The 27395-nt window shown below is 50.8% G+C and overlaps 2 protein-coding genes and 1 long non-coding RNA gene across 4 annotated transcripts; 1 reads left to right on the top strand and 2 right to left on the bottom strand.

The window, feature by feature from the left end:
• Positions 1–689: 689 nt before the first annotated feature.
• LOC107307548 (rho guanine nucleotide exchange factor 1-like) lies at positions 690–16790 on the bottom strand. 2 transcript variants are annotated; one of them, XM_085533989.1, is made up of 11 exons: positions 16698–16790; positions 15190–15233; positions 13038–13109; positions 11654–11764; positions 7214–7315; positions 5344–5386; positions 5069–5174; positions 4855–4983; positions 3000–3029; positions 1995–2100; positions 690–840 (listed from the first exon to the last, which is right to left on the bottom strand). In XM_085533989.1, exons 2-11 carry the CDS (start codon positions 15214–15216, stop codon positions 733–735), a joined length of 834 nt encoding a protein of 277 aa, XP_085390115.1. In that variant the 5' UTR covers positions 15217–15233; positions 16698–16790; the 3' UTR covers positions 690–732. The 2 variants fall into 2 exon arrangements, with proteins under 2 accessions (XP_085390115.1, XP_085390116.1); XM_085533990.1 differs by lacking the exon at positions 16698–16790 and adding an exon at positions 15366–15632.
• On the top strand, positions 14031–14434 carry LOC146751574 (uncharacterized). Its single transcript, XR_014941346.1, has 3 exons — positions 14031–14109; positions 14203–14356; positions 14388–14434. It is a non-coding gene; the product is annotated as an uncharacterized LOC146751574 (long non-coding RNA).
• A 1157-nt stretch (positions 16791–17947) lies between the features above and the next one.
• On the bottom strand, positions 17948–25753 carry LOC146751573 (nonsense-mediated mRNA decay factor SMG9-like). The gene is made up of 3 exons (XM_085533992.1): positions 25484–25753; positions 24502–24643; positions 17948–18166 (listed from the first exon to the last, which is right to left on the bottom strand). Exons 1-3 carry the CDS (start codon positions 25518–25520, stop codon positions 18088–18090), a joined length of 258 nt encoding a protein of 85 aa, XP_085390118.1. The 5' UTR covers positions 25521–25753; the 3' UTR covers positions 17948–18087.
• Between the last annotated feature and the right edge of the window lie 1642 nt (positions 25754–27395).

Here is a 27395-nt window from a genome sequence, read left to right as displayed (position 1 = left end):
GGGTCCCTATGGGTCTCTATGGGGTCTCTATGGGTCTCTATGTGTCCCTATGGGTCTCTATGTGTCTCTATGGGTCCCTATGGGTCTCTATGGGTCTCTATGGGTCTCTATGGGTCTCTATGGGTCCCTATGGGTCTCTATGGGGTCTCTATGTGTCTCCATGGGTCTCTATGGGGCTCTATGGGGCTCTATGGGGTCCCTATGGGGTCTCTATGTGTCTTTATGGGGCTCTATGGGTCTCTATGGGTCCCTATGGGTCTCTATGGGTCCCTATGGGTCTCTATGGGTCTCTATGGGTCTCTATGGGTCCCTATGGGTCTCTATGGGTCCCTATGGGTCCCTATGGGTCTCTATGGGTCTCTATGGGGTCTCTATGGGTCTCTATGGGGCTCTATGGGTCCCTATGGGTCTCTATGGGTCCCTATGGGTCTCTATGGGTCTCTATGGGTCTCTATGGGTCTCTATGGGTCTCTATGGGGCTCTATAGGTCTCTATGGGTCTCTATGGGTCCCTATGGGTCTCTATGGGTCCCTATGGGTCCCTATGGGTCTCTATGGGGTCTCTATGGGTCCCTATGGGTCTCTATGGGTCCCTATGGGTCCCTATGGGTCTCTATGGGTCTCTATGGGTCTCTATGGGTCTCTATGGGTCCCTATGGGTCCCTATGGGTCTCTATGGGTCCCTATGGGTCCCTATGGGGCTCTATGGGTCTCTATGGGTCTCTATGGGTCTCTATGGGTCTCTATGGGGTTTCTTACCATCTCTGCCCCATAGCGCGGCCCCAGCCAATGAGAATCCCCGTTTGGTCTTCGCCTCCTCTGCTTTCCTCCCCCCTGGCAGCTGTTAATTAATTAATTAACCCCTAATTAAGAGCTCATTAACTATTCATGAGCTCATTAATCATTCACAAGTCGTTCATTAAGTGGTTTAATTAGCCCCCCCCCCCCCCTTTAAGCACTTAATAATCCGTATTTGGTTACTTAACAAGCTGAAAATGGGGCAATTAATCAGTAATTAATCACTAATTAATCACTAATTAGGTCCTTAATTAATTAGGAAGCGATATTTGGAGCCCCTAAACCCAATTAAAGGGCTCATTAACTCCCCAATAAGACCCTATTGACCCAATTGGGGTATATATTACATTCGGGGGTGCTAATGAATATGCAAATGAGCTAATTAATCACTAATTAATCACTAGTCACTAATTACACCATTAGTTAATTAGGAAGAGTGAGTAGAAGCCCCTAAACCCAATTGATGGGCTCATTAACCCCCCAATAAGACCCAATTGGGGTGATATTGCATTAAGAGGGCCTGCTAATGAATATGCAAATGAGCTAATTAACTAGTGAGCTTAATTACACCCTTAATTAATTATGAAGAGAGAATTGGAGCCCCTAAACCCTAAACCCAATTAATGGGCTCATTAACCCCCTAATAAGACCTAACTGGGGCTCTATTGCATGGGGGGACCCCTGCTAATGAATATGCAAATGAGCTAATTAACTAATTAGCGCTAATTACACCCTTAATTAATTAAGAATAGAGATTTGGAGCCCCTAAACCCAATTAATGGGCTAATTACCCCCCCAATAACACCCTATTGGGGTATAAATTGCATTAAGGGGCCCTGCTAATGAATATGCAAATGAGCTAATTAACTAATGAGCTCTAATTACACCCGTAATTAATTAAGAAGAAAGATTTGGAGCCCCTAAACCCAATTAACGGCCTCATTAACCCCCTAATAAGACCTAACTGGGGCTCTATTGCATGGAGGGGGGGCCCTGCTAATGAATATGCAAATGAGCTAATTAACTAATGAGCTCTAATTACACCCTTAATTAATTAAGAATAGAGATTTGGAGCCCCTAAACCCAATTAATGGGCTAATTACCCCCCCAATAACACCCTATTGGGGTATATATTGCATTAAGGGGCCCTGCTAATGAATATGCAAATGAGCTCATTAACTAATGAGCTCTAATTACCTTCTTGCGGAAGAAATGGCCCCTGTGTTTCTTGGCCTCGTTGTTTCCCTTCGGTTTCACCCCCAACAGCTTCAGGTACGAACCAACGGCCGCCACCACCGCCGAGCTGCCATTGGTTAATTAAACGGGCTCATTAGCATAATTAATTGGGTCGGGAGTTAATTAAAGGGGGGAGGGGGAGGGAATGGAGGTGAATGGGGGGTGCCGTAAAGCGAGGAAGTGGCGTAACTGGGGGCTGCCGTAAAGCAGGTAAAGGAGGGATGGCGTAACTGGGGGCTGCCGTAAAGTGAGGAAGTGCCGTAAAGTGAGGAAGTGCTGTAAATGGGGGATGCCATAAAGTGAGGAAGTGCCGTAAAGCAGGGATGTCGTAAAGTGAGGAAGTGGTGTAAATGAGAGGTGCCGTAAAGTGAGGAAGTGACATAAATAAGGACTGCCGTAAAGTGAGGAAGTGCCGTAAAGCAGGGATGTCGTAAATTGGGGTGCTGTAAAGTGAGGAAGTGGCGTAAATGGGACCTGGCATAAATGGGGGATGCTGTAAAGCAGGGATGCCGTAAAGTGAGGAAGTGGTGTAAATGGGGGCTGTCGTAAAGTGAGGAAGTGACGTGAATGGGGGGTGTCGTAAAGTGAGGAAGTGGCGTAAATGGGGGCTGCCGTAAAGCAGGGATGGCGTAAATGAAGGATGCCGTAAAGTGAGGAAGTGGCGTAAATGGGACCTGGCATAAAGCAGGGATGGTGTAAAGCAAGGATGACGTAAACAGGGACTGCCGTAAAGCAGGGATGCCGTAAAGTGAGGAAGTGGCGTAAATGGGGGGGCTGCCGTAAATGGAAACTGTCGTAAGTGGGGAAATGGCGTAAATGGGGGGATGGCGTTAATTGGGAAGGACGTTAATTGGGAAGGATGTTAATTGGGATGGATGTTAATTGGGATGGATGTTAATTGGGATGGATGTTAATTGGGATGAAATGAACCCAAATAACCCCCCCCCCCCCCCAACTTTAACTCACCTCTTTTCCTCATCCGGGGATATGGAGGCGCTGCAAAGGGAGAGTGGTTATAAATGGGATGGGACTGGGATGGACTGGGATAAACTGGGAAGGACTGGGATAAACTGGGAAGGACTGGAATTGGACTGGGAGGAACTGGGATGGGACTGGGAGGGACTGGGTTGTACTGGGATGGACTGGGATGGGACTGGGATGGAATGAAATGGGACTGGGATAAACTGGGAAGGACTGGAATTGGACTGGGAGAGACTGGGAAGGGATGGGATGGAACTGGGAGGGACTGGAATGGGATTGGGATGGACTGAGATGGAATTAAATGGGACTGGGATGGACTGGGATGGACTGGGAAGGGATGGGACTGGATGTACTGGTATATACTGGGATGGAATGGGATGGACTGGTATATACTGGGATGGAACTGGGAGGGACTGGAATGTACAGGGAGAGACTGGGAAGGGATGGGATGGGACTGGGATGGAATGAAATGGGACTGGGAAGGGATAGGATTGGACTGCGATGGACTGGGATGTACTGGTATATACTGGGATGGATTGGGGTTGGACTGCGAGAGACTGGGAAGGGATGGGATGGAATGAAATGGGACTGGGATGGACTGGGTTGTACTGGGATGGACTGGGAAGGGACTGGGATGGGACTGGGAGGGAATGAAATGGGACTGGGATGGGATGGGATGGACTGGTATATACTGGGATGGAACTGGGAGGGACTGGGATGGAATGAGATGGAATGGGATGGACTGGGATAAACTGGGAAGGACTGGAATTGTACTGGGAGAGACTGGGAAGGGATGGGATGGAACTGGGAGGGACTGGGATGGGATTGGGATGGACTGAGATGGAATGAAATGGGACTGGGATGGACTGGGATGGACTGGGAAGGGATGGGATGGAATGAAATGGGACTGGGATGGACTGGGTTGTACTGGGATGGACTGGGAAGGGACTGGGAGGGAGTGAGAGGGACTGGAATTGGACTGGGATGGAATGGGATGGACTGGTATATACTGGGATGGAACTGGGAGGGACTGGAATGTACAGGGAGAGACTGGGAAGGGATGGGATGGGACTGGAATTGGACTGGGATGGGACTGGGAAGGGATAGGATGGGACTGGGATGGACTGGGATGTACTGGTATATACTGGGATGGATTGGGGTTGGACTGCGAGAGACTGGGATGGGATGGAATGAAATGGGACTGGGATGGACTGGGTTGTACTGGGATCGAACTGGGATGGAATGGGATGGACTGGGATAGATTCAGATGGGATCCAATGGGAGCAAACTGGGAGCTACTGGTTTATACTGGGATCGAATGGGATGAACAGGGAACCAATGGGATCCAACTGGGATCACAGGGAACCAATGGGATCCAACTGGGATGAACAGGGAACCAATGGGATCCAACTGGGATCAACAGGGAACCAATGGGATTGAATGGGATCAACAGGGAACCAATGGGATCCAATGGGATGAACAGGGAACCAATGGGATTGAATGGGATGAACAGGGAACCAATAGGATTGAACTGGGATCAACAGGGAACCAATGGGATCCAACTAGGATGAACAGGGAACCAACAGGATCCAACTGGGATCAACAGGGAACCAATGGGATTGAACTGGGATGAACGGGGAACCAATGGGATCCAACTGGGATCAACAGGGAACCAATGGGATTGAATGGGATCAACAGGGAACCAATGGGATCAAATGGGATCAACAGGGAACCAATGGGATTGAATGGGATGAATGGGGAACCAATAGGATCAATCGGTGGGCGGGGCCAAGCGGCACAGCCCGCATCACGTGACCCGGAAGTGGGGTGCGGAACTCACTGCATCTCCTCCAGGCGGCCGAAAAGAGCTTCAGCCAATAGGCGCTCGCGAGCGGGGTCACGTGTCGGCAGGGCATCCAGCTCGGCCAGCTCCGATTCGCCCGGCGTCATGCCCATCAAACGCTTCGTCCTATGGGAGAGCGCGGTGGGCGGGTGGAGCGCTCTGATTGGTCCGCCGCGCCTTATTGCCCACCCTCACTTCCGGTTTTTCATACCGGAAGTCCTCCAGCTGCCGGGTGACTTCCGGTTCCTGCCAGGCTTGAAGCTCGCGCAGGAAGCGGCGCTGCGTCTCTTCCGCCAGCACTTCCGGCCGCGTGCGCTCTGCCCGGAAGTGGGCGTGGCCAAGAGCGAAAGGGGGCGTGGCCAAAATTTAAAGGGCCAGTAGCACCGAAAAGAAAAGAACAAAGGGAGAAAAGAAAAAGGGGAAAAATGGGGGAAATAGGGGAAATGGCCCCAAAAATGGTTTAAAGGGGGATGGGGGGGGACTCACCGAGTTCTTGTTGGATGTGGGGGGGCATCGGAACGCGGAGGGGCTGGAAAGATGGGGGGGATGGGGGGTGAGTGTGGGGCTGCCCCATAGAACGCTATGGGGTGGGGGGGGATATGGGGCTGGGGGGGGGGGGTTCTATGGGGTCTCATTATGGGGCTCTATGGGTCCCTATGGGTCCCTATGGGTCTCTATGGGGTCCCTATGGGTCCCTCTGGGTCCCTATATGTCTCTATGGGGTCCCTATGGGTCTCTATGGGTCCCTATGGGTCCCTATGGGTCTCTATGGGGTCCCTATGGGGTCCCTATGGGTCTCTATGGGGTCCCTATGTCTCCCTATGGGTCTTTATGTATCTCTATGAGTCCCTATGGGGTCTCAGTGTCCCTATGTGTCCCTATGGGATCTCAGTGTCCCTATGGGATCTCAGTGTCCCTATGGGTCCCTATAGCTCCCTATGGGATCTCAGTGTCCCTATGGGGTCCCTATGGGTCCCTATAGGTCTCAATGGGTCCCTATGTGTCCCTATGGGTCCCTATGGGTCCTTATGGGATCTCAGTGTCTCTATGGGGTTCCTATTGTTCCCTATGGGATCTCAGTGTCTCTATGGGGTCCCTATAGTTCCCTATGGGTCCCTATAGTTCCCTATGGGATCTCAGTGTCCCTATGGGTCCCTATAGTTCCCTATGGGATCTCAGTGTCCCTATGGGGTCTCAGTGTCCCTATGTGTCCCTATGGGGTCTCATTGTCCCTATGGGGTCTCTATGTGTCCCTATGGGGTCTCAGTGTCCCTGTGTGTCCCTATATGTCCCTATGTTTTCCTATGTGTCTCTATGGGTCCCTATGTGTCCCTATGGGGTCTCTATGGGGTCTCTATGTGTCCCTATGTGTCCCTATGGGGTCCCTATTGTTCCCTATGGGATCTCAGTGTCCCTATGGGGTCCCTATAGGTCTCAATGGGTCCCTATGGGTCCCTATGGGTCTCTATGGGGTCCTTATATGTCCCTATGTGTCCCTATGGGATCTCAGTGTCCCTATGTGTCCATATGTGTCTCTATGTGTCCCTATGTTTCCATATGGGGTCTCAGTGTCCCTATGGGGTCCCTATTGTTCCCTATGGGGTCCCTATTGTTCCCTATGGGGTCCCTATAGTTCCCTATGGGATCTCATTGTCCCTATGGGGTCTCAGTGTCCCTATGGGTCCCTATAGTTCCCTATGGGATCTCAGTGTCTCTATGGGGTCCCTATGGGGTCTCAGTGTCCCTATGAGTCCCTATGAGGTCTCAGTGTCCCTATGGGGTCTCTATGTGTCCCTATGGGGTCTTAGTGTCCCTATGTTTCCCTATGGGGTCTCTGTGTCCCTATGGGGTCTCTATGCGTCCCTATGGGTCTCAATGTGTCCCTATGGTTCCCTATGGGGTTTCTATGGGGTCCCTATAGTTCCCTATGGGTCCCTATGGGGTCTCAGTGTCCCTATGTGTCCCTATGGGGTCTCATTGCCCCTATAGGGTCCCTATAGTTCCCTATGGGATCTCAGTGTCCCTATGGGATCTCAGTGTCCCTATGGGATCTCATTGCCCCTATAGGGTCCCTATAGTTCCCTATGGGATCTCATTGCCCCTATGGGGTCCCTATAGCTCCCTATGGGATCTCAGTGTCCCTATGGGGTCTCATTGTCCCTATGGGGTCCCTATAGTTCCCTATGGGATCTCAGTGTCCCTGTGTGTCTCTATGTGTCCCTATGGGGTCTCTATGTGTCCCTATGTGTCTCTATGGGTCCTTATGGGTCTCAATGGGTCCTTATGGGTCTCAATGGGTCTCTATGGGGTCCCTATAGTTCCCTATGGGTCCCTATAGTTCCCTATGGGATCTCACCGCTCCCCTGTCCAGGAAGGTGGCCCCGAACTCCTGGAAGTTTTTCCTTCCTTCTTTGGGGTTGGGACGACGCAGCAACAGCTGAGAGTGGAGCCAACACAGCTGGGAAGGGAACAACAGCACCAAAATCAACCCAAAATGGACCCAAAATGGCCTGAAATCACCCCAAAATGACCCTAAATGGCCTGAAATCACCCCAAAATGGCCCCAAATCACCCCAAAATGGACCTAAATGGCCTGAAATCACCCCAAAATGGACCCAAATGGCCCTAAATCGCCCCAAAATGGCCCTAAATCACCCCAAAATGACCCTAAATGGCCCTAAATCACCCCAAAATGAACCCAAATGGCCTGAAATCACCCCAAAATGGACACAAATCACCCCAAAATGGACCCAAAATGGCCTGAAATCGCCCCAAAATGGACCCAAATGGCCCTAAATCACCCCAAAATGGCCCGAAATGACCCTAAATGGACACAAAATGGCCCTAAATCACCCCAAAATGGCCCAAAATGGCCCAAAAATGACCCTAAATGGCCCCAAATCACCCCAAAATGGACCTAAATGGCCCTAAATCGCCCCAAAATGGCCCTAAATCAACCCAAAATGGACCCAAATGGCCCTAAATCGCCCCAAAATGGCCCTAAATCACCCCAAAATGGCCCTAAATCACCCCAAAATGACCCAAAATGGCCTGAAATCACCCCAAAATGGCCCCAAATCACCCCAAAATGGACCTAAATGGCCTGAAATCACCCCAAAATGGACCCAAATGGCCCTAAATCACCCCAAAATGGACCCAAAATGGCCATAAATCACCCCAAAATGGACCCAAAATGGCCATAAATCACCCCAAAATGGCCCTAAATCGCCCCAAAATGACCCTAAATGGCCCCAAATCACCCCAAAATGGACCCAAAATGGCCATAAATCACCCCAAAATGGCTCTAAATCACCCCAAAATGACCCTAAATGGCCATAAATCACCCCAAAATGGACCCAAATGGCCCTAAATCACCCCAAAATGACCCTAAATGGCCTGAAATCACCCCAAAATGGCCCCAAATCACCCCAAAATGGCCCGAAATGACCCTAAATGGACCCAAATGGCCCTAAATCACCCCAAAATGGCCCTAAATCACCCCAAAAGGGCCCTAAATGGCCTGAAATCACCCCAAAATGGCCCCAAATCAGCCCTAAAATGGCCCGAATGACCCCAAAAGGGCCCTAAAAGGCCCCAAAATGGCCCCAAATGACCCCAAAATGGACTCAAAATGGCCCTAAATCACCCCAAAATGGCCCTAAATCACCCCAAAATGACCCTAAATGGCCCCAAATCACCCCAAAATGGACCCAAAATGGCCCCAAGTCACCCCAAATGGCCCCAAATCAACCCCAAAACAACCCAAAATGCCCCAAAATGTCCCAAAATCACCCCAAAAATGGCCCCAAACCACCCAAAAATGGCCCCAAATCACCCTAAAAGGGCCCCAAATCACCCTAAAAGGGCCCCAAATCACCCAAAAATGGACCCAAAATGGCCCCAAATGGCCCCAAATCACCCCAAAATGGCCCTAAATCACCCCAAATGGCCCCAAATCACCCCAGACCACCCCAAAATGGCCCCAAACCACCCCTAAAATGGCCATAAATCACCCCAAAAATGGCCCTAAATCACCCCAAAATGACCCTAAATGGCCCCAAACCACCCCAAAATGGCCCCAAATCAGCCCAAAATGGCCCCAAATCAGCCCAAAATGGCCCCAAATTACCCCAAATGGCCCCAAAATGGACCTAAATCAGCCCTAAAATGGCCCTAAATCACCCCAAAATGACCCTAAATGGCCTGAAATCACCCCAAAATGGACACAAATCACCCCAAAATGGCCCCAAAATGGCCCTAAATCACCCAAAAATGGCCCTAAATGGCCCCAAATCACCCCAAAATGGACCCAAATGGCCCTAAATCGCCCCAAAATGGCCCGAAATGACCCTAAATGGACACAAAATGGCCCTAAATCACCCCAAAATGGCCCTAAATCACCCCAAAATGACCCCAAATGGCCCTAAATCACCCCAAAATGGCCCGAAATGACCCTAAATGGACACAAAATGGACCCAAAATGGCCATAAATCACCCCAAAATGGACCCAAAATGGCCCTAAATCACCCCAAAATGGCCCCAAATCACCCCAAAATGGACCCAAAATGGCCATAAATCACCCCAAAATGGCTCTAAATCACCCCAAAATGACCCTAAATGGCCATAAATCACCCCAAAATGGCCCCAAATCACACCAAATGACCCCAAATGGCCCCAAATGACCCCAAATGGCCCCAAACCACCCAAAAATGGCCCTAAATCGCCCCAAAATGGCCCCAAATCAACCCAAAATGGACCTAAATGGCCATAAATCACCCCAAAATGGACCTAAATGGCCCCAAAATGGACCCAAATGGCCATAAATCACCCCAAAATGGCCCCAAATGGCCCTAAATCGCCCCAAAATGGCCCGAAATCACCCCAAAATGGACCTAAATGGCCTGAAATCACCCCAAAATGGCCCTAAATCACCCCAAAATGGACCTAAATGGCCCCAAAATGGCCCCAAATCAACCCCAAAACACCCTAAAATGGCCCCAAACCACCCCAAAATGGCCCCAAATCACCCCAAAATGGATCTAAATGGCCCCAAATCACCCCAAAATGACCATAAATGGCCCTAAATTGCCCCAAAATGGCCCCAAATCACCCCAAAATGGCCCTAAATCACCCCAAATCACCCCAAAATGGCCATAAATCACCCCAAAATGGCCCTAAATCACCCCAAAATGGACCTAAATGGCCTGAAATCACCCCAAAATGGCCCCAAATCACCCCAAAATGGCCCTAAATCACCCCAAAATGACCCTAAATGGCCTGAAATCACCCCAAAATGGACCCAAATGGCCCTAAATCGCCCCAAAATGGCCCGAAATGACCCTAAATGGACACAAAATGGCCCCAAATCACCCCAAAATGGACCCAAATGGCCCTAAATCGCCCCAAAATGGCCCCAAATCACCCCAAAATGACTCTAAATCACCCCAAAATGACCCTAAATGGCCCCGAATCACCCCAAAATGGACCCAAATTACCCCAAATGGACACAAAATGGCCCTAAATTGCCCCTAAATGGACCTAAATCACCCCAAAATCACCCCAAATGGCCCTAAATCATCCCAAAATGGCCCGAAATGACCCAAAAATGACCCTAAATGGCCTGAAATCACCCCAAAAGGCCCCAAATCACCCCAAAATGGCCCTAAATCACCCCAAAATGGACCTAAATGGCCTGAAATCACCCCAAAATGGCCCCAAATCACCCCAAAATGGACCCAAATGGCCTGAAATCACCCCAAAATGACTCTAAATGGCCCCAAATCACCCCAAAATGGACCTAAAAGGACCCAAAATGGACCTAAATGGCCCTAAATCGCCCCAAAATGGCCCTAAATCACCCCAAAATGACCCTAAATGGCCTGAAATCACCCCAAAATGGCCATAAATCACCCTAAAAGGGCCCTAAATCACCCCAAAATGGCCCTAAATCACCCCAAAATGGCCCCAAATCAACCCCAAATGGCCCCAAATCAACCCCAAAAGGGCCCTAAAAGGCCCCAAAATGGCCCCAAATCACCCCAAAATGCCCCAAAATGTCCCAAATTAACCCCAAAAATGGTCCCAAATCACCCCAAAAATTGCCCCAAATCAACCCCAAAAATGGCCCCAAATCACCCCAAAATGGACTCAAAATGGCCCTAAATCACCCCAAATGGCCCCAAATCAACCCCAAACCACCCCAAAATGACCCAAAAGGCCCCAAATCAACCCCAAACCACCCCAAAATGACCCAAAAGGCCCCAAATCAACCCCAAACCACCCCAAAATGGCCCTAAATCAGCCCTAAAATGGCCATAAATCAGCCCAAATCACCCCAAAATGGCCCAAAAATGGCCCCAAAATGACCCTAAATCACCCCAAAAGGGCCCTAAAAGGCCCCAAAATGGCCCCAAATGACCCCAAAAGGCCCCAAACCACCCCAAAATGGCCCCAAATGGCCTGAAATCACCCCAAAATGGCCCTAAACCACCCCAAAAATGGCCCCAAAATGGCCCTAAATCACCCCAAAATTACCCTAAATCACCCCAAAATGACCCTAAATGGCCTGAAATCACCCCAAATTGCCCCAAAATGGCCCCGAATGACCCCAAATGGCCCCAAATGACCCCAAAAGGCCTTAAACCACCCCAAAATGGCCCCAAATCAGCCCCAAATGACCCCAAAGGGCCCTAAAAGGCCCCAAAATGGCCCCAAATCACCCCAAAATGACCCTAAATGGCCTGAAATCACCCCAAAATGCCCCAAAATGTCCCAAATTAACCCCAAATTCACTGACCGCGGGTGCGGGGTCGAACTGTAGGGCGCAGTGAAGGAGGAAGGCGCAGAGATGGGCCGGGCGCTGACGGAGAGAGTCCAGGGTGTAATGGTGGAACAATGGGGTCACGGCCTGTAATGGATAGGGACACATATAGACCCCATAGGAGCCTATAGAGACCCATAGAGACCCCATAGAGAGACATAGGGATACATAGAAATACATAGGGACCCATAGAGACCCCATAAAGACACATAGGGACCCATAGAGACCCATAGGGACCCATAGGGACCCATAGAGACACATAGAGACCCATAGGGACCCATAGAGATACATAGGGGTACATAGAGATACATAGAGATCCATAGGGATACATAGAAACCCCATAGGTACCCATAGAGACCCATAGAGATACATAGGGACACATAGGAACCCCATAGAGATACATAGAGATACATAGGAACCCCATAGGGATACATAGAGATACATAGAAACCCCATAGAGATACATAGAGATACATAGGAACCCCATAGGGATACATAGAAACCCCATAGAGACACACAGAGATACATGGGGACCCCATAGAGCTATATAGAGACCCCATAGGGATACAAACACACCCCATAGAGACACATAGGGACCCCATAGGGACACATAAGGACCCATAGGGATACAGAGATCCCATAGAGACACATAGAGACCCACAGACATACATTAGGACCCATAGAGATACATAGGGACCCATAAAGACCCATAGGGACCCACTGGGACCCATAGAGATACATAGAGATCCATAGAGACCCCATAGAAACACATAGAGACCCACAGAGACACATAGAGACCCATAGAGACCCATTGGGACACATACAGACACATAGGGACCCATAGAGACCCCATAGAGACACATAGGGACCCATAGGGACACAGATGGGCCGGACGCTGACGGAGAGAGTCCAGGGTGTAATGGTGTAATAATGGGGTCACGGCCTGTAATGGATAGGGACACCATATAGATACCATAGGGAGACATTGGGACCCATAGAGATACATGGGGACCCCATAGAGACCCATAGGGACCCATAGGGACCCATAGACATACATAGGGACCCATAGAGATACATAGGGACCCATAGAGATACATAGGGACCCCATAGAGAGACATAGGGACCCATAGAGACCCATAGGGACCCATAGAGACCCATAGGGACCCATAGACATACATAGGGACCCATAGAGATACATAGACCCATAGAGATACATAGGGACCCATAGAGATACATAGGGACCCATAGGGACACATAGGGACCCATAGGGACACATAGGGACCCATAGAGACACATAGGGACACATAGAGACCCATAGGGTCCCTTTAATTAGCTCTAATTAATTAATGATCGTTAATTACCGGCTCGATGTCGTTCTCAAACTCTTCATCCTCAGCTCCAATGATGGGGGCGGGGCCAACGGGGGGCGGGGCCTATCGAGGGGGTGAGGTTATGGGGCTATGGGGTGTCTATGGGGTGTCTATGGGGCGCTATGGGGTGAGGTTATGGGGCTATAAGGTGCTATGGGGTGTCTATGGGGCGCTATGGGGTGAGGTTATGGGGCTATAAGGTGCTATGGGGTGTCTATGGGGCGCTATGGGGTGAGGTTATGGGGCTATAAGGTGCTATGGGGTGTCTATGGGGCGCTATGGGGTGAGGTTATGGGGCTATAAGGTGCTATGGGGTGTCTATGGGGCGCTATGGGGTGAGGTTTTGGGGCTATAAGGTGCTATGGGGTGTCTATGGGGCGCTATGGGGTGAGGTTATGGGGCTATAAGGTGCTATGGGGTGTCTATGGGGTGTCTATGGGGCGCTATGGGGTGAGGTTATGGGGCTATAAGGTGCTATGGGGTGTTATGGGGCGCTATGGGGTGAGGTTATGGGGCTATAAGTTGCTATGGAGTGTCTATGGGGCGCTATGGGGCACTATGGGGTGAGGTTATGGGGCTATGAGGTGCTATGGGGTGTCTATGGGGCGCTATGGGGTGAGGTTATGGGGCTATAAGGTGCTATGGGGCACTATGGGGAGCTATGGGGTGTCTATGGGGTCATATAGGATGTCTATAGGGTGCTATGGGGTGTCTATGGGGCACTATGTGGTGAGATTATGGGGTTATGGGGTGCTATGGGGCGTCTATGGGGTCATATAGGATGTCTATGAGGTGCTATGGGGTGTCTATGGGGCGCTATGGGGTGAGGTTATGGGGTTATGGGGTGCTATGGGGCGCTATGGGGTGCTATGGGGTTATGGGGTGCTATGGGGTGAGGTTATGAGGTGCTATGGGGCGCTATGGGGTGAGGTTATGGGGTTATGGGGTGCTATGGGGTGAGGTTATGGGGTTATGGGGTGCTATGGGGCGCTATGGGGTGCTATGGGGTTATGGGGTGCTATGGGGTGAGGTTATGGGGTGCTATGGGGCGCTATGGGGTGAGGTTATGGGGTTATGGGGTGCTATGGGGCGCTATGGGGTCATATAGGATGTCTATGAGGTGCTATGGGGTGTCTATGGGGCGCTATGGGGTGAGGTTATGGGGTTATGGGGTGCTATGGGGCGCTATGGGGTGCTATGGGGTTATGGGGTGCTATGGGGTATCTATGGGGTGCTGTGGGGCGAGGTTATGGGGTTATGGGGTGCTATGGGGTGAGGTTATGGGGTGCTATGGGGCGCTATGGGGTGAGGTTATGGGGTTATGGGGTGCTATGGGGTGAGGTTATGGGGTTATGGGGTGCTATGGGGCGCTATGGGGTGCTATGGGGCGCTATGGGGTGCTATGGGGTTATGGGGTGCTATGGGGTGTCTATGGGGCGCTATGGGGTGAGATTATGGGGTTATGGGGTGCTATGGGGTGCTATGGGGTGCTATGGGGTGCTATGGGGTTATGGGGTGCTATGGGGTGAGGTTATGGGGTGCTATGGGGCGCTATGGGGTGAGGTTATGGGGTTATGGGGTGCTATGGGGCGCTATGGGGTGCTATGGGGTTATGGGGTGCTATGGGGTGAGGTTATGGGGTGCTATGGGGCGCTATGGGGTGAGGTTATGGGGTGCTATGGGACGCTATGGGGTGAGGTTATGGGGTGCTATGGGGTGTCTATGGGGCGCTATGGGGTGAGATTATGGGGTTATGGGGTGCTATGGGGTGAGGTTATGGGGTGCTATGGGGCGCTATGGGGTGCTATGGGGTTATGGGGTGCTATGGGGTATCTATGGGGTGCTGTGGGGTGAGGTTATGGGGTGCTATGGGGTGCTATGGGGCGCTATGGGGTGCTATGGGGTGAGGTTATGGGGTGCTATGGGGTGCTATGGGGTTATGGGGTGCTATGGGGTGAGGTTATGGGGTTATGGGGTGCTATGGGGTGAGGTTATGGGGTTATGGGGCGCTATGGGGTGAGGTTATGGGGTGCTATGGGGCGCTATGGGGTGCTATGGGGTTATGGGGTGCTATGGGGTGATATGGGGCGCTATGGGGTGGGGATGTGTGTCCCTGCCCCACACTTATGGGGCTGACGCTCACCCCAGCGATGGCCCCATCCGGATCCATGGGGTGGAAATCGAAACCTATAGGGAGAAACGTGTGGGGTAGATGTGGGGCAGGGGGGGGTGGATCTATAGGGCGGCCCTATATAACCCTGCCCCACACTTATGGGGCCAACCCCCCCCCCCCCAGCCCCTATTTCTCCCCACACCAACCTTCGTTGTGGGTCTGCTGCTCCGTCCCCTCTATGGGGCTGCCCTAGAGATGTGGGGCAGGGGGGAATCTATGGGGCGGCCCCACAGGATGTTCTATGGGGTGGAGGTTGTCGGCTGCCCCATAGCGGAAGCTCCGGGTGGGGCCGCGGTTTTTCCCCTCCCCCCCCCCCCCGATTTCCTGTAGGAAGTGATGCGATCCCATAAGAGATGTGGGGCTGCCCCATAGAGCACTGCCCCATAGAGAGACCACATAGGGACCCATAGAGACCCATAGAGACCCCATAGGGACACATAGAGACACATAGGGACCCATAGAGTCACAGAGAGCCCACATAGGGACCCATAGGGACCCACAGAGACCCATAGGGACCCATAGAGACCCATAGGGACCCCATAGGGACACATAGAGCCCCCATAGAGACCCATAGGGACCCACAGAGGGACCCATAGGGACCCATTGAGACCCATAGGGACCCATAGAGACCCATAGAGACACATAGGGACACATAGAGGCAATAGGGACCCCATAGGGACCCATAGAGACACACAGAGCCCACATAGGGACCCATAGAGACCCATAGGGTCCCTATAGAGACACACAGAGACCCCATAGAGACCCATAGGGACCCATAGAGACCCATAAGGACCCATAGAGACCCACAGAGACAATAGGGACCCATAGAGACCCCATAGAGACCCATAGAGACCCCATAGAGACCCATAGAGACCCATAGAGACCCCATAGAGACCCCATAGAGACACACAGAGACCCCATAGAGATCCATAGAGACCCCACAGAGACCCCATAGGGACCCACAGAGGCCCATAGGGACCCCATAGGGACCCATAGAGACCCATAGAGACCCCATAGGGACCCATAGGAACCCCGTAAGGACCCATAGGGTCCTACAGAGACCCATAGAGACCCATAGGGACCCACAGAGGCCCATAGAGACCCCATAGAGACCCATAGAAACCCCATAGAGACCCATAGAGACCCATAGGGACCCCATAGAGACACATAGAGACCCCATAGAGACCCATAAGGACCCATAGAGATACATAGAGACACATAGAGATACATAGGGACACATAGAGACCCCATAGGGACCCATAGGGACCCATAGAGATACATAGAGACACATAGAGATACATAGGGACACATAGAGACCCCATAGGGACCCATAGGGACCCCATAAGGACCCATAGGGACCTACAGAGACCCATAGAGACCCATAGAGATACATAGAGACCCATAGGGACCCCATAAGGCCCCATAGATCCCTGCCCCATAGATCCGGATCCGCCCCACATTTCCCGCCCCACACTCACTTCCGTCTTCGCCTCTTCAGCTCCACTTCCTGCTTCCGGCTTCCGGTGTGTGTGGGGGGTAACCATTTCCGGTACAGACACTTCCGGTACAGACACTTCCGGTATAGACACTTCCGGTTCGTCGCTCCTTTAGAGCGCCCCCTAGCGATCAAGTCCTCCAATACCTCCAGCCTCCCTTTAGCTCCGCCCACTCCGCCAAGCCCCGCCCACAATCATGCTAATGAGGTCGTAAGCCACGCCCTACTATATTAAGCCACGCCCCCCCAATGCAAATAGGGTCCCTATGGGGTCTTCAGCCCCATATGGGGTTTCAATGGGGTCTTCAGCCCTATATGGGTTTCTATGGGGTTTCAATGGGGTCTTCAGCCCTATATGGGTTTCTATGGGGTTTCAATGGGGTCTTCAGCCCTATATGGGGTCTCTATGGGGTCTTGAGCCCCATATGGGGTCTCTATGGGGTCTTCAGCCCCTATATGGGGTCTCTATGGGGTCTTCAGCCCCATATGGGTCTCTATGGGGTCTTCAGCCCTATATGGGGTCTCTATGGGGTCTTCAGCCCCATACGGGGTCTCTATGGGGTCTTCAGCCCTATATGGGTCTCTATGGGGTCTTCAGCCCTATATGGGGTTTCAATGGGGTCTTCAGCCCTATATGGGCTCTCTATGGGGTCTTCAGCCCTATATGGGGTCTCTATGGGGTCTTCAGCCCTATATGGGGTCTCTATGGGGTCTTCAGCCCTATATGGGGTCTCTATGGGGTCTTCAGCCCTATATGGGTCTCTATGGGGTCTTCAGCCCTATATGGGGTCTCTATGGGGTCTTCAGCCCCATATTGGGTTTCAATGGGGTCTTCAGCCCTATATGGGGTCTCTATGGGGGTCCTCAACCCCTTATGGGTCTCTATGGGGTCTTCAACCCCATATGGGGTTTCAATGGGGTCTTCAGCCCTATATGGGGACTCTATGGGGTCTTCAGCCCCATATGGGGTCTCTATGGGATCTTCAGCCCCATATGGGGTCTCTATGGGGTCTACAGCCCTATATGGGGTCTCTATGGGGTCTTTAGCCCCATATGGGGTCTCTATGGGGTCTTCAGCCCCATATGGGGTCTTCAGCCCTATATGGGGTCTCTATGGGGTCTTCAGCCCTATATGGGGTCTCTATGGGGTCTTCAGCCCTATATGGGGTCTCTATGGGGTTATGTATTTACATTACACTGCATTACCAACAGCCGCCACCAGGGGGCGCTATGAACCTTATATTTAATACCTTTATTATTATGGGGGGGGGGACCCCAAAAGGGGGCACTTATGGGGCGGTGGGGGGGGATGTGGGGCCGAAATGGACCCCCCCCCATATTAAGGACCCCCACCCCTATTATGGAGCCCAATTTTATCCCAATAACCGGCTGTATTCGGCCAATGCGGAGGATTTCTTCACCCCGTCCCAAATGCGGGCGGCGTAATGGAACCTGAATGGGGGGTAATGGGGTTAATGGGGCCTCGTACCCCCCATATAATCCCATATAATCCCATATAACCCCATATATCCCCATATATCCCCATATAACCCCCTATCCCCCCATATAACCCCATATATCCCATATCCCCCCCTATAGACCCCATATACCCCCATATAACCCCATATATCCCATATATCCCCCCATATATCCCCATATAACCCCATATAACCCCATATATCACCCCATATAACCCCATATAATCCCGTGTAACTCCATATAACCCCATATATCCCATATATCCCCCCATACCCTCCCCATACAACCCCATATCCCCCCATATAACCCCATATCTCCCCATATCCCCCCATATAACCCCATAGAACCCCATAGAACCCCATAGAACCCCATATATCCCCCATATAACCCCATATACCCCCATACAACCCCATATACCTCATATATCCCCCCATATCCCCCCATACTACCCCATATAACCCCATATAATCCCGTGTAACTCCATATAACCCCATATATCCCCCCATATCCCCCCATATAACCCCATATATCCCTATATAATCCCATATAACCCCATATCCCCCCCATAGCCCTATATTAGCCCCATATAACCCCATATCCCCCCATATAACCCTATTACCCCCCCATATAACCCCATATAACCCCATATAACCCCATATATCCCATATAGACCCCATTACCCCCCCATATAACCCCATATATCCCATATATCCCCCCATATACCCCCATATATCCCATATAACCCATTACCAGTTCCTCTCTGTGAGCATGGAGTGTGACAGCTGGGCCCTGTTGGCCGCCGTGACCCCATATAACCCCATATAACCCCATATAACCCCCATATAACCCCATATAACCCCATATAGCCCCATATAATCCCATATACCCCCATATAGCCCCATAGAACCCCATTATAACCCCATATCCCCCCATATCCCCCCATATATCCCCATATAACCCCATATAACCCCATATAACCCCATATATCCCCCCATATCCCCCCATATAACCCCATACAACCCCATTAAACCCCATACAACCCCATATAACCCCATATAACCCCATATAACACCATATACCCCCATATAACCCCATATAACCCCATATATCCCCATATAACCCCATTATAACCCCATATAACCCCATTATAACCCCATATAACCCCATATAACCCCATATAACCCCATATATCCCCATATAACCCCATATAACCCCATATAACCCCATATAACCCCATATTACCCCCATATAACCCCATATAACCCCATATAACCCCATATCACCCCATATAACCCCATATAACCCCATATCACCCCATATCCCCCCATATCACCCCATATACCCCATATCACCCCATATCATCCCATATCCCCCCATATAACCCCATATAACCCCAAATCACCCCATATAACACCATATAACCCCATATAAGCCCATATAACCCCATATATCCCCATATAACCCCATATAACCCCATATCCCCCCATATAACCCCATATAACCCCAAATCACCCATATAACACCATATAACCCCATATCCCCCATATAGCCCCATATCCCCCCCACATAACCCCCCATATAACCCCACATTAACACCATATCCCCCATATATCCCCCCATATAGCCCCATATAACCCCATATATCTCATATATACCCCCATATATCCCATATATCCCCCCATATAACCCCATATATCCCATATAAACCCATATAACCCCATATATCCCCACATAACCCCATATCCCCCCATATACCCCCATATAACCCCATATCCCCCCATATAACCCCATATAACCCCATATCCCCCCATATAACCCCATATTAACACCATAACCCCCCATATATCCCATATATCCCCCCATATTGCCCCATATAACCCCATATATCCCTCCATATAACCCCATATAACCCCATATTAACTCTATATAACCCCATATATCCCCCATATAACCCCATATAATCCCATATCCCCCCATATAACCCTATAGACCCCATATATCCCCCTATATAACCCCATATAATCCCATATATCCCATATATCCTCCCATATAATTCCATAAAACCCCATATCCCCCCATATAACCCCCTATATCTCCCCATACAACCACATATAACCCCATATATCCCATATAACCCCATATAACCCTATATAACCCCCATATAACCCATTATAACCCCATATCCTTCCCATACAACCCCATACAACCCCATATAACTCCATACAACCCCTATATAACCCCATCTCCCACCCATATCCCCCCATATAACCCCATATAACCCCATATATCCCCATATATCCCCCCATATATCCCCATATAACCCCATACAACCCCATATCCCCCCGTATAACCCCATATAACCCCATATAACCCTATTACCCCCCATATAACCCCATATAACCCTATAGACCCCATATCCCCCATATAACCCCATACAACCCCATATATCCCCATATACCCCCATATCCCCCCATATAACCCACATATTCCCCATATCCCCCCCTATAGACCCCATATAATCCATATAACCCCATATACCCCATATACCCCCATATATCCCATATAACCCCATATAACCCCATATATCACCCCATATAACCCCATATAATCCCGTGTAACTCCATATAACCCCATATATCCCATATATCCCCCCATACCCTCCCCATACAACCCCATATCCCCCATATAACCCCATATCTCCCCATATCCCCCCATATATCCCCATATAACCCCATATATCCCATATAACCCCATATAACCCCATACATCCCCATATAACCCCATATAACCCCATATAACCCCATATAACCCCATACAACCCCATATAACCCCATATCACCCCATATCCCCCCATATATCCCCATATAACCCCATATAACCCCATTATAACCCCATATAACCCCATATAACCCCATATAACCCATATCCCCCCTATAGACCCCATATAACCCTATAAACCCCATATATCCCATATATCCCCCCATATAACCCCATATATCCCATATATCCCCCCCATATAACCCCATATAACCCCATATGACCCCATATAACCCCATATAACCCTATAGACCCCATATAACCCCATATATCCCATATATCCCCCCATATAACCCCATATAACCCCAAAAAACCCCATATAACCCCATATTAACCCCATACAATCCCAAATAACCCAATATATCTCATATATCCCCCCATATAACCCCATATATCCCCATATCCCCCCATATAACCCCATATCCCCCCATATAACCCTATTACCCCCCCATATCCCCCCATATAACCCCATATAACCCCATATACCCCCATCTAACCCCATATATCCCCCATAGCCCCCAGTATCCCCCCATATCCCCCCCATACCCCCTCATATCCCCCCATATCCCCCCCATATCCCCCCATATCCCCCCATATAACCCCATATAACCCCATATAACCCCATATAACCCCATATAACCCCATATCCCCCCATATAACCCCATATAACCCCATATAACCCCATATACCCCCATATAACCCCATATCCCCCCATATAACCCCATATCACCCCATATAACCCCATATAACCCCATATCCCCCCATATAACCCCATATAACCCCATATAACCCCATATATCCCATATATCTCCCCATATAACCCCATATAACCCTATAGACCCCATATAACCCCATATCCCCCCATATATCCCCACATATCCCCCCATACAACTCCATATATTCCCATATAACCCATATAACCCCATATATCCCCATATAACCCATATAACCCCATATAACCCCATATAACCCCATATATCCCATATATCCCCCCATATCCCCCCATATAACCCCATATATCCCATATAACCCCATATATCCCATATAGACCCCATTACCCCCCATATAACCCACATATTCCCCCATATCCCCCCCTATAGACCCCATGCAACCCCATATAACCCCATATATCCCATATAACCCCATATATCCCATATAACCCCATATATCCCCATATAACCCCATATAACCCCATATAACCCCATATAACCCCATATCCCCCCATATACCCCCATATAACCCCATATAACCCCATATAACCCCATATCCCCCCTATATACCCCCATATCTCCCCATATATCCCATATATCCCCCCATATCACCCCATATCCCCCCATATAACCCTATTACCCCCCCCATATAACCCCATATCCTCCCCATATATCCCATATCCCCCCATATCCCCCAATATAACCCCATATAACCCCATATAACCCCATATAACCCCATATAACCCCATATAACCCCATATCCCCCCATATAACCCCATATAACCCCATATAACCCCATATACCCCCATATAACCCCATATCCCCCCATATAACCCCATATCACCCCATATAACCCCATATAACCCCATATAACCCCATATCCCCCCATATAACCCCATATAACCCCATATAACCCCATATATCCCATATATCTCCCCATATAACCCCATATAACCCTATAGACCCCATATAACCCCATATCCCCCATATATCCCCACATATCCCCCATACAACTCCATATATTCCCATATAACCCCATATAACCCCATATATCCCCATATAACCCCATATAACCCCATATAACCCCATATATCCCATATATCCCCCCATATCCCCCCATATAATTGGCCCCATTACCAGTTCCTCTCAGTGAGCATGGAGTGTGACAGCTGGGCCCTGTTGGCCGCCGTGACCCCATATAACCCCATATAACCCCATATCCCCCCATATCCCCCCATATAACCCCATATAACCGCATATATCCCCCCATATAACCCCATATATCCCCATATCCCTCCATATAACCCTATAGACCCCATATAACCCCATATCCCCCATATAACCCCATATATCCCATATAACCCCATACAACCCCATATATCCCATACAACCCCATATATCCCATATAACCCCATATATCCCATATATCCCCCCATATAGCCCTATAGACCCCATATATCCCGTACCAGTTCCTCTCAGTGAGCATGGAGTGTGACAGCTGGGCCTGTTGGCCGCCATGACCCCATATAACCCCATATAACCCCATATATCCCATATATCCCCCCATACAACCCCATATAACCCCATATCCCCCCATATAACCCTATAGACCCCATATATCCCCATATAGCCCTATAGACCCCATATATCCCGTACCAGTTCCTCTCGGTGAGCATGGAGTGTGACAGCTGGGCCCTGTTGGCCGCCATGACCCCATATAACCCCATATAACCCCATATACCCCCATATCACCCCATATAACCCTATAGACCCCATATATCCCCATATAACCCCATATCCCCCCATATAACCACATATAACCCCCATATAACCCCATACATCCCCATATAGCCCTATATTAGCCCCATAAAACCCCATATAACCCTATTACCCCCCCATAGAACCCTATAGACCCCATATATCCCCATATAACCCCATATAACCCCATATAACCCTATTACCCCCCCATATAACCCCATATAACCCTATAGACCCCATATATCCCCATATCCCCCCATATAACCCCATACAATCCCATATAACCCAATATATCTCATATATCCCCCCATATAACCCCATATAACCCCATATAACCCCATATAACCCCATATAACCCCATATAACCCCATATATCCCCCCATATAACCCCATATAACCCTATAGACCCCATATCCCCCCATATATCCCATATATCCCGTACCAGTTCCTCTCGGTGAGCATGGAGTGTGACAGCTGGGCCCTGTTGGCCGCCATGACCCCATATCCCCCCATATAACCCCATATCCCCCCATATAACCCCATTATAACCCCATATCCCCCCCATATAATCCCATATAACCCCATATAACCCCATATAACCCCATACAACCCCATATCCCCCCATATAAACCCCATATCCCCCATATCCCCCCATATAACCCCATATAACCCCATATATCCCATATAACCCCATATATCCCATATAACCCCATATATCCCCATATAACCCCATATAACCCCATATAACCCCATATAACCCCATATAACCCCATATAACCCCATATCCCCCCATATCCCCCCATATACCCCATATCCCCCCATATAACCCCATATAACCCCATATAACCCCATATATCCCATATATCCCCCCATATAACCCCATATAACCCTATAGACCCCATATAACCCCATATAACCCCATATCCCCCCATATAACCCCATATATCCCCATATATCCCATATATCCCCCCATATAACCCCATATAACCCCATATAGCCCTATAGACCCCATATATCCCGTACCAGTTCCTCTCGGTGAGCATGGAGTGCGACAGCTGGGCCCTGTTGGCCGCCATGATTCTCCCCCTCAACCTTCCCACCAAGTTCCCGAACGAGCCGTGACCGCGATAAGGGGGAAGTAACGGGAACAGCGGGCCGCCCCCACCTGCAACCGGAAACACGGCATTGCCGCCGGAAGTAACAACCACTTCCGGGAGATATACTTCCGGTACACAACACTTCCGGGTTCCGGAATGAGCCCTCGCCGGAAGTACGGGCCACTTCCGGGAGACTCACTTCCGGTACAACCCACTTCCGGTACAAGCCACTTCCGGGAGACCACCAACTTCCGGGAGACCACCAACTTTTGGGAGACCACCCATTTCCGGGAGACCACCCACTTCCGGTAGAACCCACTTCCGGGAGACAACCCACTTCCGGTGGAACCCACTTCCTGGAGACAATCCACTTCCGGTAGATCACTCTTTTCCGGTAGATCACACTTCCGGTAGAAACCACTTCCGGGAGACCACTCGCTTCCGGTAGAACCCACTTCCGGGAGACAACCCACTTCCGGTATAACCCGCTTCCGGGAGACAACCCACTTCCGGTAGACCACCCACTTCCGGTAAACCACCCACTTCCGGTAGAACCCACTTCCGGTAGACCACCCACTTCCGGGAGACCCCCTCCCACTTCCGGTATATGAGAGCATGTAGCCACCGGAAGTACGAGCCACTTCCGGGTTCCGGAATACGCAATAGCCGGAAACACACCCCACTTCCGGTAGACACCACTTCCGGTCGACCCCACTTCCGGTATAAGGGAAATGCCACTACCGGAAATACACCCCACTTCCGGGAGACCCACTTCCGGTAGAACCCACTTCCTGTAGACCATCCCACTTCCGGTATATGGGAACAGGTCGCCACCGGAAGTACACGCCACTTCCGGTAGACCCCCCACTTCCGGTATACGGCAACATGTCGGCACCGGGGCTGTTTACCTGTCCGTGGGGGGGCGTCGTCAGCTTCCGGTTCCATCGGGGGTAACAGGAAGAGATTGACCTCGGTGGGGAGCGACGGGAACGGGAGACCCGGAAATAGGCCGCAGTCCAGCACGGACAGAGAGCCTGGGGGGGGGCGTTAATATGGGGGGCCATAGGGACCCATAGAAACCAATGGGGACCCATAGAAACCAATGGGGACCCATAGAAACCAATGGGGGAGAGCAAACAGCGCCCCCCTGTGGGCGGGAGGAGGTACTGCAACCCCATAGGGACTAATAGGGACCCATAGGGACCCATAGGGACCCATAGGGACCCATAGAAACCAATGGGGGAGCAAAACAGCGCCCCCCTGTGGGCGGGAGGAGGTACTGCACCCATAGGGACCCATAGAAACCAATAGGGGCCCATAGAAACCAATGGGGACCCATAGAAACCAATGGAGGGAGCACAAACAGCGCCCCCATGTGGGCGGGAGGAGGTACTGCAACCCCATAGGGACCCATAGAAACCAATAGGGGCCCATAGAAACCAATGCGGGGAGTACAAACAGCGCCCCCCTGTGGGCGGGAGGAGGTACTGCAACCCATAGGGACTAATAGGGACCCATAGGGATCAGTAGGGGGAGCACAAACAGCGCCCCCCTGTGGGCAGGAGGAGGTACTGCACCCATAGGGACTAATAGGGACCCATAGAAACCAATGGGGGAGCTCAAACAGCGCCCCCCTGTGGGCGGGAGGAGGTACTGCACCCATAGGGACCCATAGAAACCAATGGAGGGAGAACAAACAGCGCCCCCTGTGGGTGGGAGGAGGTACTGCACCCATAGGGACTAATAGGGACCCATAGAAACCAATGGGGACCTATAGGGACCCATAGAAACCAATAGGGACCTATAAGGAGCCATAGGGACCCATAGGGACCCATAGAAAACAATAGGGACCTATAGGGAGCCATAGGGACCCATAGAAACCAATAGGGACCCATAGGGACCCATAGAAAACAATAGGGACCTATAAGGAGCCATAGGGACTCATAGAAACCAATGGGGGAGCACAAACAGCGCCCCCTGTGGGCGGGAGGAGGTACTGCACCCATAGGGACTAATAGGGACCCATAGGGATCAATAGGGGGAGCACAAACAGCGCCCTCCTGTGGGCGGGAGGAGGTACTGCACCCATAGGGACCCATAGAAACCAATAGGGACCCATAGAAACCAATGGGGGAGCACAAACAGCACCCCCCTGTGGGCGGGAGGAGGTACTGCAACCCCATAGGGACCCATAGAAACCAATGGGGACCTATAGGGGCCATAGGGACCCATAGAAACCAATGGGGGAGCACAAACAGCGCCTCCCTGTGGGCGGGAGGAGGTACTGCACCCATAGGGACCCATAGAAACCAATAGGGGCCCATAGAAACCAATGGGGGGAGCTCAAACAGCGCCCCCTGTGGGCGGGAGGAGGTACTGCACCCATAAGGACCCATAGAAAACAATAGGGACCCATAGGGACCCATAGAAACCAATAGGGACCTATAGGGAGCCATAGGGACCCATAGAAACCAATGGGGGGAGCACAAACAGCGCCCCCCTGTGGGCGGGAGGAGGTACTGCACCCATAGGGACCCATAGAAACCAATGGGGGGAGCTCAAACAGCGCCCCCCTGTGGGCGGGAGGAGGTACTGCAACCCCATAGGGACTAATAGGGACCCATAGGGATCAATAGGGGGAGCACAAACAGCGAGCCTGGGGGTATGGGGGGGGGGCGTTAATATGGGGGGGGATATGGGGGGTTATAATGGGGGGGGGCTTTAATATGGGGGGTTATGGGGGGTTTAATAGGGGGGGGGGTTAATATGGGGGGCTATGGGGGCTTATAATGGGGGGTTAATATGGGGGGGGGCTTATAA

Source organism: Coturnix japonica, unplaced genomic scaffold (genome assembly GCF_054131305.1).
Source record: "Coturnix japonica strain WE unplaced genomic scaffold, WE-NBRP24 Scf073, whole genome shotgun sequence".
In the NCBI taxonomy this organism is placed as follows: Eukaryota; Metazoa; Chordata; class Aves; order Galliformes; family Phasianidae; genus Coturnix; species Coturnix japonica.
This window is presented reverse-complemented; position numbering and strand designations above follow the sequence as displayed.